At 45.8% G+C, this 11,950-nt stretch overlaps 2 protein-coding genes across 2 annotated transcripts; one reads left to right on the top strand and one right to left on the bottom strand.

Annotated features, from left to right (window-relative positions):
- The first annotated feature begins 766 nt into the window (after positions 1-766).
- Positions 767-2,243, top strand: inha (inhibin subunit alpha). The gene is made up of 2 exons (XM_027020169.2): positions 767-1,067; positions 1,501-2,243. The coding sequence occupies exons 1-2, from the start codon at positions 767-769 to the stop codon at positions 2,241-2,243; spliced, it is 1,044 nt and encodes a 347-aa protein (XP_026875970.2).
- A 3,060-nt stretch (positions 2,244-5,303) lies between these two features.
- On the bottom strand, positions 5,304-11,102 carry LOC113583684 (gap junction gamma-1 protein-like). Its single transcript, XM_027020137.2, has 3 exons — positions 11,017-11,102; positions 6,225-7,425; positions 5,304-6,117 (listed from the first exon to the last, which is right to left on the bottom strand). The coding sequence occupies exons 2-3, from the start codon at positions 7,381-7,383 to the stop codon at positions 6,104-6,106; spliced, it is 1,173 nt and encodes a 390-aa protein (XP_026875938.2). The 5' UTR covers positions 7,384-7,425; positions 11,017-11,102; the 3' UTR covers positions 5,304-6,103.
- Between the last annotated feature and the right edge of the window lie 848 nt (positions 11,103-11,950).

Here is an 11,950-nt window from a genome sequence, read left to right as displayed (position 1 = left end):
AACAGGTGCAGGGTTGGAAGGGTTCTGCTGCAACCCAGCGCTAAGTCACAAAAAACCTAAAAAAAAAAACGGACATACGCAAAGCCACCAGTTAACAGTGATGATGGGGAGAGTCCCTGAGCACAGGCTTGTTGGCACTGTCCACGCTATCCACACTTGGACTCAGTAACCACGCATACACACAACAGTTAAGGTCTAAGATATTTTCACATCCATTTCATATAGAAGGTCACCTTACTGCAGGGCAGGCTCTTTAATGTTGAAATTCTTACTTTGACAGTGTCTTAAAGTAAAACAGTGCCTAGACTGTGTCGTTTTCAGCATGCAAGGCCTTTTGTTTCATGTTTTTGGGAGTTTTGGCGAGCATTATTCATGAAGCTCTTATACACTGTAACCCTGTGGGTTTCCCAAGGTCAGAGAAAAGGGACAACAGCTTTCCAGACTGTTCTATCAGCCAGCCTCTTCCCCACTGGCCACACACCGATAGTGGGAATCCAGATACCAGCGTCAAAACCACGGGGGATTCGTAGGCAGATCTGCACAAAACCACGACAGCAGATCGCAACCTCAAAGGTGCGGAGGACAGACAGACAGGCAGAGGACAGACACATCTTAGAGAAGTTAGCCACATTTTATCTAGTCACCTGGCCTTTCGCTCCCTTGTCTTTCCGAATCAGACTGGTCACGGATCGGAAAGCGCCGTGAACCTGGTTGAGAATTTGTACCGTCTCAGAGGTCATCCCCCAGCGTGAGGAGAGGAACAGGGATGCGGTGCAGGTGGTCCCCCCTACTTACCTACGCCCTGGTCGGGCTGTTGGCTTGGCTTTGTCTTCCATGCCAAGGCTGCCAGGGAGAAGACCCCCCCCGGGAGGTGGTGCTGGACTGGCTGAAGGCGCGGATCCTGGATGGTCTGGGGCTTGACGGGCCCCCCCCGCACACGCTGCCCTCCCTCCCCAGGGAGAGGGTGGACAGGGCGGCCCGACACGGGGCCCGGCGAATGAGCAGGGAGACGAGAACGGAGAGGAGGCATCAGGACGGGTCTCAGGTCATCCTGTTCCCCAACTCAGGTCTGTAGCTCTGCGTCTGTGTGGGCACAAGAAGCAGCCCTGATCAATTTAGCTAACGTTTGCCTTTTTTTGTTTAGTGCGAGTCATTTGAAACTTCAGTAATCGTGCCATGGTATTTGAACAATAAAAAATCATTTTAAGAGATTGTCTTACTGCTTTGGCTGGAAAGGGAATTCCAAAATAAGAGAATAAACTGCTTCTTATTTCAGCCACAGGGAGTGAGCAATAAATATTCTAGAAATCATAAATACTATAAAAGTCAAGAAAGTATTATGAAAAGTCATGAAAAGGTAATAAACCATTGTATGATGATTCATTTTACATTTTAAACGTATTTGTCGTGTTAGGACAGAGGGCAGGAGTTGAACGTTCACATCAGGAATACCCTGATATCTTTTTCACTTTGCATAACCCTCCGGATATGTTTTTGTAGACTCTACCTGCGAAGACACATCAGACCCCTCCTCAGACACGTCCCCCACTCACTTCACCTACTATTTCCAGTCTTCTCCAAGCAGCCAGGAGTCTGTCATCACTTCAGCACACTTCTGGTTTTACGCGGGTGAGGCCATCGCGGGGAGAAGCACCGCCGCGCCCCTCTTCATCCTCACGTCAGTCCAGGAGCTTCTCCAGGCGTCCGAGAGGCCGTGGAAGAGCAGTCCGGACGGCTGGACCACCTACAGGCTTGAAGAGCGCACCCACGCGGCACTGTCAGACGGGCCCTTCGCCCTGCAGGTCCGGTGTCCAGCCTGCGGTTGCTACAGCGCAGAGGCGGACAAGACCCCCTTCCTGCACCTCCACGCCAAGCCCCGCGGCCCCGAGCGCGCTCGCCGCACCCCCAGAATCCCCTGGTCACCTCATGCCATCGAGAAGCTCCGCAGGCCGTCCACGGAAGGCGCCGGCAGCGACTGCCACAGGGAGCAGATTGAGATCTCCTTTGATGAGCTGGGCTGGGACAACTGGATCGTGCACCCCAAAGCGTTCACCTTCCCATACTGCCACGGGACATGCGCCAGCCCCGAGCGTTTCACCACCGCGCTGGGCCTCAAGCAGTGCTGCGCCCCTGTACCCGAGAGCATGAGGTCACTCCGATTCACCACCACCTCGGACGGGGGTTTCTCCTTCAAATACGAGACCCTGCCCAACATCATTCCTGAGGAGTGCAACTGCACCTGACACCCCTGCCCACCCCCTTTCAGTTTCCTTTTATTATCCCCAAAGAAGATGATGTCTGTTTTGCAGATAGGCATGCTAAATATGCAACCTAAAAACAGAAGCTACAACATTCAGCAACCTCCACAGAAACACAATACAACTCACATACATCAGATAAAGCAATAATAAAATCAGGTGTTGCTAGAGAAAAATTGGCAGCAGCAAACATCGTGATTGTAATGTAGTAGATGACCTGGAGACCCATCTTAGTCTTGAACAGTAAATATACCAGCAGTTATTTATATAGCCACCTCAGCAATGCTCTTAAGATGATTCTTATCTTGGACATTTAAGTTCCCATACCAAGAAAAATCATACAAAATATCCAAACAGATTCAATAAATGACTCATAAAAAAGGCTCAATCTTTCTATCCATGCTAACATGTTTCACTTCCTTAAAAGAAAATATATTCTCTGCTCCTCTTTTTTACAGATTATGTCAGTATTCACATTAAAGGTCAATCTTTAAGGTCAATGAAAGTATTTATAATTGACTAAATCAATTGCCATGCCATTAATAAATAAAGGCGACGGAAACTGGGGCACCATATGGAAGTCGATATTCGTCTCTTTTGTGTTTGTAATGTTTAATTTCATATTCATATCTGTACACTATAGACACGCTGCACAGCCACTGGTCTCCGCATGCTGCAGCAGGCTAACTGCACATCTGAGGACATCATTTTGTGTAAAGAATATACAACATTGGAGTCAAACTTCCTTGTGGTGAAGGGAAGATAGTCTGTGATAAAAGACCATTAACCTTAACTTGCTGTGGTCTTCATGTTAAAAAAAGCCAGAATCCAAGCAGCTAAGTTCAAACCAACATTCAGTTGTGTTTAGTTTATTTACTAAAATTTGAGCTTTAATTGTGTTGAAGGCAGATGAGAAATCCACAAACAAAAGTCTCACATGAGCATTTGAACCTTCAAGACGTCTGATAAGAAGGTTAATCGGAGTCATAGCGGCATGATCTGCCCCCTGCTGGATCCAGATGTAAACTGTACTGGACCTAAAGGTTCCCGAACTAGATCCAGTAGTGGCTTTGTCTTCATTGCCAGAGATGTTAAAGCTTCAGCACAGAAGTCGTTTGACTCCTTCAGTCAGTTACGTTTGGCAACAGGAATGACAGGCAGGACTTTTCCCACAAGGGGAAAATAAAATAAAATGAAATAAAATATATTACTTGGCTGCTCTGCACAAGCATTCAACCACATACCTGGGATATTGTCTGCTTCAGGGCTCTTATTTAAATTTGCCTTTCAGGATGTTTTACACAGAGCAAATCAAAACATGTATAAACTAGTTGTTTCCATCCTAAAAACACTGTTTACTGGAGAGTGAGTGCCTTCAAATGAGTCTTGTTTCTCTCCATCTCACTATTAAAAATGTTAATTCTATTGGCTGTGGTGTCTCTTTGTACACAGTCAGAAATCTTTAAATTATTGCTCCTAAACCTTTCTACTTTATTATCATTTTTAGATCCTAATTAACCGTTCTTGATTCCTACTTTAACTTCTTTCTTTATAGGCTGTTTCTGTATCGTTGAGACACTGCGTTTCTTAAGAGCTCTTTATCGTTCTTTGGGACCCAGGGCCAGGACCAACAACTGCACAAAATAAAACGGAACTAGATACAGGCAGCCAGCTCAATTACATCAAAACAGGAGTCTATAAAAACTGACCAGTTTGTGCAATCAGAACTACTGTGCAGACACGCTCCCACCAGTCCAGCCCTCAGCAGGTCCGTATGCATTAATTTAAGACCCATAACAACCGTCCTGGATTTTAATGATCTCTTGTAGGGCAGGTGATGAATAACTGGAAGTTAATGAGAGTCTTTCGTGTTAAACTTAAAACAAAGGCACTTCACATAACTAAAAATCACAAAAGTAACCAAAATAAAATTTTACGTTAAAATGTCCATTGAGTTTGTTATAAAAAAGATGGAAAATGTTTTTTTTAATGGCTAGAGGGCAGTGCAGAACTGTGTGCAAGAACAAACACACACACACACACACACACAGTTTACTCTTGCATTTGCTATTGAGTTGCAAAGTTACTAGTGGTGCTGTACATTAAGAAACATTAGCTTAAAATATCACAGATAATACGCATGAGGCAAATATGCATATTTAATTTTTTTTAATGCAAATATGAACAATTAAAGACAGTCTACAGCAATGTAGAGAAATCTGTCTACAAGTTACCGTGATGTTGTTGACCTCACCTCACAGTGAGAGAAAAACCAGACAGACACTGAACACTGCACTTCTTCCAGTTAAAATGACAGACACTCCTAGAATGGTACACAACAAACAAATGAGAAAACCGCACGCGCCGAGCTTCTCTGGTGCAACATCTTTCTGAATCCAGCTTGTCCATTATGAAGAGTGTGTTTCAGTACCCCTGATCCAGAGTCCAAACTTTTACCTGAACCAAAGCCCTTAGTATGGATGTTGAGAAATGTTAGTTTACTCACTGCAATTACTGAGTTACTGGTATTATCAAAAGTGCATTAATGTATTTAAAATATATATATAAAAATAATAAGGCTAAAGTGTTAAGTATGATTACATCTGAACAGCACATTCTAGTATTTATTTTTAAGTTACCAATTTATTGCCTTAATGAAGTGCATTTTCTGTACTATAGCGCAAACCAGACAATGAAAAGCTGTTACCGCACAGACATTACTGCAATGTATAGTTCAACATGTTTCAGATATTGCCAAACAGCTTTGGTTAGAAGTTAGAGCACAACATTAACTTACATTATTCAAGCATTTTCCAGGTTTCTTTAGTACTGTCCAAATGTGGTCAAATGTACATTTATGGCAGTATTATTATGCGAAGGCCATGGTGCATGTTTACTCTTACTGATCAACAAACAGGAAGTCTACTGCACACCCCCTCTTGTGTGAACCCAAGGCCCTGGAGAAGCCAAGCCCAAACCTGGGAGATGTGAAGGTACCCCAAAAGAAAGAGAGGAACCACGAAATGACACAGCTCATCACATCGCCGCTCGCATGTAATATTTACACCAGAGCCTCCATACTGGACTGGCTTTGAAGGCCTTTCTGAGCTCTGGTTTAAGGCAAACATGCTGAGATGTGCAGTATAACCCCTTTAGATGGAGAACGTGCCTTTGCGTGAATGGTGGCTTCTGTGTCTGACCCATCATCACACTAACCCGGTAACTGCCCGGTTTAACACCCGGGAAGACGTGCCGGCATAGGCGGGCCTGGCAGAGCTTATGCTATGACAGCTTTTGGGCCAGTTCTACCTGCCGTCACCAGCCTTAAAAGGACATTCAGTGGCTTCTCCACAATTGCACGGTTTGTAAAAGTGTCAAACTCGACCTGCACGACCCTCATACTGACTGTAGAACCCCAACTGCCTTATCAGGAGGAAATGGAGCCGAAAAAAAAAAAAAAAAAAGTGAGCATTTTAAAGTGAAGAATTTGTCTTCTGTCCACGGTGAGTTTGTTTTTAACTCCTACAAGCCTCCCGACGACCTAACCAAGAGGCAGCTGCCGTGTATGCGCTGTTGCACAGAGCCCGTAGTAGTGTTCGGCAATGGCAGTTCCCACCTCTGCCGACCATGTTCAGTATAAAGACCTTGACATTGCAAAGCTATAAATTCTCTCTAATACTGAAAGGCACATTCTTACCCTCCATCTCGCAAGCATTTGGTGTACACACACACAAAGACAGACAGACAGACAGACAGACAGACAGTCACTCGCAGACTTGCACAGACATCTTCAGTGAGAGTGAGTTCTCCAATGTGTGCATCCAGTCCCAGTCAGCAGCAACGCATCACGCATGGATGCCTTCAGAAAACAAACATCACAAGAAAGTTTGGAATTAAAAAAGCAAAAGTCCAAAAAAAGAAACAGGCCGAGAAGGAGAACCAGACTTCCGCCTGTGACCCACCCACCTTTCTCAGCAGAGCTCACATGCTTTTCCTGGGCAAAGTTGAGGCGGTTCTGCTCCGCTGCCGTGCTGTTGGACTCTGCGCCGCTGTCGTGCGACGCTGCCCCCTGCTGGTCTTCATGGTGGTACGCCTGGTCCAGGTGCCGCTGCGCCATCTTCAGGTGTCTCCGCAGCCGCTCCAGGTCCCGGCCGGCCGCATCGTCACCCACCTCGTTGCCCGCCTCTTCCTGGAACTCGCCCTTCGAACGGCCCGATCCCATCTTCTTCAGGGCGGTGTGGTAGCCCGGGGGGGCGCTGGCCAGTCGGCGGCAAAGGGCATCTGTCCCATTGCTCGGGTCCCCGGCCAGGGTGCGTCGCCGCTCTGCCCGCTCGCGGTAGGAGTCCCTCACGCCGCCCACGCCCACGTGGAGCATCTCGAGCAGGGTGAGGGCCAGGCACATGGCGCTCACAGTGTACATGACGAGCAGGAAAATGGTCTTCTCCGTGGGCCGAGAAACAAAGCAGTCGACGGTATGGGGGCAAGGACTGCGCGTGCACACGTACGACGGTGCAACCTCGAAGCCGTATAGCACGTACTGGCCGAAGAGAAAGGACACCTCAAAGGCGCTGCGCGACACCAGCTGCAACACGTACACCCGCATGAGGCCATCACGCCGGATTCGCCGCCGTCCGTCATGCTTCCTGGCCGCACCCACACCATCCACCTCCTCCGCGCTCGGCCGGTCCTTCTCGGACGGCTCCAGCTCCTCCGCGATCATGGGTGCATCCTCGCCCGTCTCGCCTGGCTCCTCGTAGTCGCAGTTCCGGGACACCACGGGCACCCGCTTGCGGCCACGGGGCCGGTAGTCATTGTCACTCATGCGGGCGATCTTGTGCATGGCGTAGCCCAGGTACATTATGGAGGGCGTGGAGATCATGATGATCTGGAAGACCCAGAAACGCACATGCGAGAGCGGTGCGAAGGCGTCATAGCACACATTCTCGCAGCCGGGCTGCTGCGTATTGCACACGAACTTGCTCTGCTCATCATGGTAGATGGTCTCGCCACCCACCACAGTCAGCACAATACGGAACACAATCAGCAACGTCAGCCAAATCTTGCCCACGAACGTGGAGTGCTCGGAGATCTCATCCAGCAAATGCGTCAGGAAGCTCCAGCTCATGCTGCTGTGACGGCAGGAGGCGTGTCAGCACGGAGTAAAAATCTGAAAGACAAATCCACTACAGTCTATCCACACCTCCACAGCGCAAAGACAGAGCTGTAATCTGTCCTTTAATGAACATTCATGAAATCAAAAGACAAACATCAAGACATTCAAACAGGGCAACAAACTATAATAAACTGGATGTACGTCAATTAATAGTAGAATTTAAATCTTAGCAGAAATTACTAGGCAAACTTGACAACAGCTGACATGTGGCTCAGAGACCAAAACAAGCTTCAGAACACTTAGACGTTGATGTGTAAAGCTGACAGAGCACCAAGAAAATTCACTTTCGCTTTACAGCCCAGCGGAAACGTCGTGAACTGTGGAGACAAGGGCCGAGCGGCTCACATGCACCCCTTCACACCACCTGCACCTCAAGCAACAACAAACAGACCCAACGTGTCCAGTAGAGGGAGCCACATAGCACAGAAATCAGCAGTGCTCCAGAGTCGCTGGCCAGGAGCAAGATCACCAAGGCCTGACGGGTTTTATCCTCTTAAACTCATTACGTGAAAATTCTGGCTCATTGACCTGTTCTTCCAAGCACACCCTGGCCCCGTGCAAAATCTGCCTGCGTCATCCCAGCCTCTGATCGTACAAAGAACCTGGGAATTCTTCCTTTGTTCATATAAAAAAAATAATAATAACCCGCGGTGAAAGAACAGATTGTGTTTGGGGCGTATCGTCTTGCGGATTAATTAATCCCACCTCTCTCATCATCTCCAGAGCTGGCATCCGTTCGAATGCCCTGCCTCGGTTTCGGCACGCTCTGAGCAAACCTGTCCCCCTCTCTGCGCCGCTAAAACTCCGTGGCTCCATTTCAGAGACAGTGAGGTTCCACCAAGACATGGGAAACATGTTTGAAGCCATGGCCTCCACAGCCTGTAGAAACACCCGATTCCTGCTACGGGGTGTCGCGCAACACGGGGATGAGGGCAAGATTGTGCCCATCGTATTCCGTTTTAGTTTCTGTGACCAGAAATTTATATAAATGATATCAGCACTAACAGCACCTGCCATTTGCTCATCTAATCTCGGACTGTCGCCACCAAATAAAATCTGGACGCAGCAGAACTGGACAGAGATCGTTTCGATTGCCAAGCGGTCGTCTGTCCTTAAATCTGGTCACTTTATTCTTCACATCAGACAACGCTCCGATTTGAGCTTCTACATAATTACATCGCCATGTTATTTGATAGCCGGTTCACATGACATCAAGAATATTACCAAAATCTCTTTCGAACATCTAGGTAATATTAGCAAGCTCATGTTTTTTCCCTGACCTTCCGATACAAAGAAACTTATCCATGCCATTGTAAGGGTGTTTTTTTTTTTTTTTTTGCAGAGTCACGTTCTAACCTTCTCCGGAGGCTTCAGTGTGTGCAACACCGTGCTGCCAGAGTTCTCACACTTCACGGCGTGCTCAGATTACCGCTGTACCACTCAGCTACACCTTGGCGGGTCTCAGTCTTGTACAGCACCTTGGTGCAATGCACTTTCTAACCCAAATAAAAATGCACAGACTTGGAACTGTTTTTAACACATTATTCAAAACTCTAAAAACTTTTTTTCTGCCCTTTATCAAGGTTTAATATTTATTCATTTTTTTGTCAGTTTATAGTGCTTTGGGTTTAAGAAAAGTGCAATTATATACTGACTTATTTCATCATTGTGATTATTGTGTACAAAACTAAGTTTACATTTGCATTAATTGAAACCCACTCATTTCACGGCAGCTCTGTGGTTTGCTTTAAGATAGTGAGGTTTTGTTGGTGCGCCTACGTAAAAAAGGGCACATGCTAAAGATTCCTCAAGCCTGAACAGTCCCAACAACCACAACTGAAGGTTACCTCTGTCAAGCATGAAAAAGATAAAAGACAAGTGTAAAATAAGAATTGTCTGTTACTTTCTGGGATCAGAGACCAAAATGGCTACTTTTAGTTGCTTCACATGCAGTCTATTTAAAAGATGACTGGCAAGTCAGAGCAAGCTGCCCACACGGAGCGGAGCAGGAGGAGACACAGGAAGCCTCACTGGTCAGGAGGAGCTGGGAGGGGGTGGAGATGAAGCTCGCTAAAAGGAGGAAGACATCAAGACGCTGCACAGTTGACAATCAGGCGAGAGCAGAGAGTTGAGGGGAGTCTTGAGTTCAAACAAACTCTCCCCAAGCTGCTGTTTAAACAGCGAAGCCTGTAGTGCTTCTCCAACTCATGACAACACCATGCCTCGAATCCATAAACCTCTAACCACAAGTCATTATCATTCCATTTTAATATGAAAGACTAGCTATCTAACTGGGAGGCATGTATCAAATTAAGTACCAACATGTGGGTTCACACCAGAGTATGCCCACAGATTTGCAAGATATACGCAAAACAAATTCATTAAGGAATCGCATGGCATAGCAGAATCCTGTTGCATCTTGGGTAAGGACATAAAATTCTAAAAAAAATTTAATAATAAATATAAATAAATAAATAAATAAATAAATAAATAAATAAATAAATAAAAGGGTTAGCACAAGAGGTCAAATAAACTGCCTCTGTCATCAAAAGAACCAGAAGGTCAAGAAACAAGAAGAGGTCACTCACAAAACACGCAACTAAACGCTGGGCGAGGCGGGCCTAAACGCTAGGCGTGCTATCTACTACCAGCATGGTTCCACTGGGACTAGTTTTACAAACCTTTTCAGGCCAGGTTCTGCATTCTGAACTGGACCCAGAACACATGTTTACATTGGTTATTCATACATCATACCATGTCAAACTTTACATTTCCTAACATAAAATCACAGAAATAAACAATTGTTTATTGTTATGAGGAGTTGACATCTTTGATGTCACACATTGTCCTGATAAGTGCTAGAAAGCACCAGTAATTTGGTATGGGGTGGATCACCAATCTTACCCGTGTCTTCACGTTAAGGTCAATCAAACAAATAAAAGCAGTACAGGAAAATAAGTGATCAATTTTACTGGTGTTTGAATTACTGTGTTCTATTAGTATTGGTAAAAATCTGCGAAGAGGAGCGGGGATGCTCTGTGCTACCTCGACACCTTAAAAGACTCTGAAATTTAGGCAAGACTTTTTGGACTGGCCATTTACGGTCGTTCATCATAATTTAATCCCGTTAAGAACTGGGTTTAGAGTATCTGCGCACGCTTACTGACATCCTAAAGCGGGGGGGGGGGGGGGGGGGGGGGGAACGAACTAATAACGTGTTGTAATAAGGAATAGTCTTTATCGTGGACGTTAAAGTGTAGAAACATTTACAGTACCGACAACAGTTAACTTACACGCGTTTATCAGAAGGAAAACTCCTTTTTCCTTTATTTAGAGCGCTCTAAATAAAGCGTTCCACACGCGACGAGAACATCAGTCACTTACCAATTATACAACAGATGCTCTAATTTGACACAAACGTAAATTCCACACAACGTGTGATCGCACTTTCCTACACGAATATTACAGTTCGTTTCTTGTGCTTCTACGACACTTAGTACTTTGTCACACTACTTTTGCTAGAAACCTTCGTGCGACTTCCGAGATAAAAGGTCCAAACTCTTTTCAGGCCACAGAACCACGTACCTGAACAACGTTATCAGCGGCTTCCGTTCCTGCCGGTGAGGTGACGGCGTCTCAGCGCTTCACAAAACATCCAGGCGTAACGTTAGTTTCTCACCATCAACCCCCTTTTCTAATAAACCACTCGTGTGTTGGGGTTGAACCATGTGACCTCTCCATCCTTGTTGGTATTTGAGATACAATGAAGGGGCAATCTTGCCGAAACCTCCTCCCAGTACTCTGCGTAACCCGCTGCGTCGCAGTCATCCTATAGTTCATGCAACCTGTCCGCGTAACACCGCACACACAGTAGTATTCCCCTCTAGGGTCGTATTTAACACCACACATGCACACACAGTACTATTCCCCTTTAGGATCGTATTTAACACCGCACACGCAGTAGTATTCCCCTTTATGGTCGTATTTAACACCACACACGCAGTAGTATTCCACTTTAGGGTTGTATTTAACACGGCAGATGCAGTAGTATTCCTCTTTAGGGTCGTATTTAACACCAAACACACAGTAGTATTCCCCTTTAGAATGCTATTTAACACCGCACATGCACTAGTATTCCCCTTAAGAATCGTATTTAACACCGCACACACAGTAGTATTCCCCTTTAGGATCGTATTTAACACCGCACACACACTAGTATTCCCCTTTAGGATCGTATTTAACACGGCACACGCAGTAGTATTCCCTTTTAGGGTCGTATTTAACACGGCACAGACAGTAGTATTCCACTTTAGGGTTGTATTTAACACGGCAGATGCAGTAGTATTCCTCTTTAGGGTCGTATTTAACACCACACACACAGTAGTATTCCCCTTTAGTATGCTATTTAACACCACACATGCAATAGTATTCCCCTTAAGAATTGTATTTAACACCGAACACACAGTAGTATTCCCTTTTAGAATCATATTTAACACCAAACACAGACACACAGTAGTAT

The sequence above is a fragment of the Electrophorus electricus genome, chromosome 1 (genome assembly GCF_013358815.1).
Source record: "Electrophorus electricus isolate fEleEle1 chromosome 1, fEleEle1.pri, whole genome shotgun sequence".
Classification (NCBI taxonomy): Eukaryota; Metazoa; Chordata; class Actinopteri; order Gymnotiformes; family Gymnotidae; genus Electrophorus; species Electrophorus electricus.
Note: the sequence above shows the minus strand (reverse complement) of the source record. Positions and strands in the feature narration are given on the sequence as shown.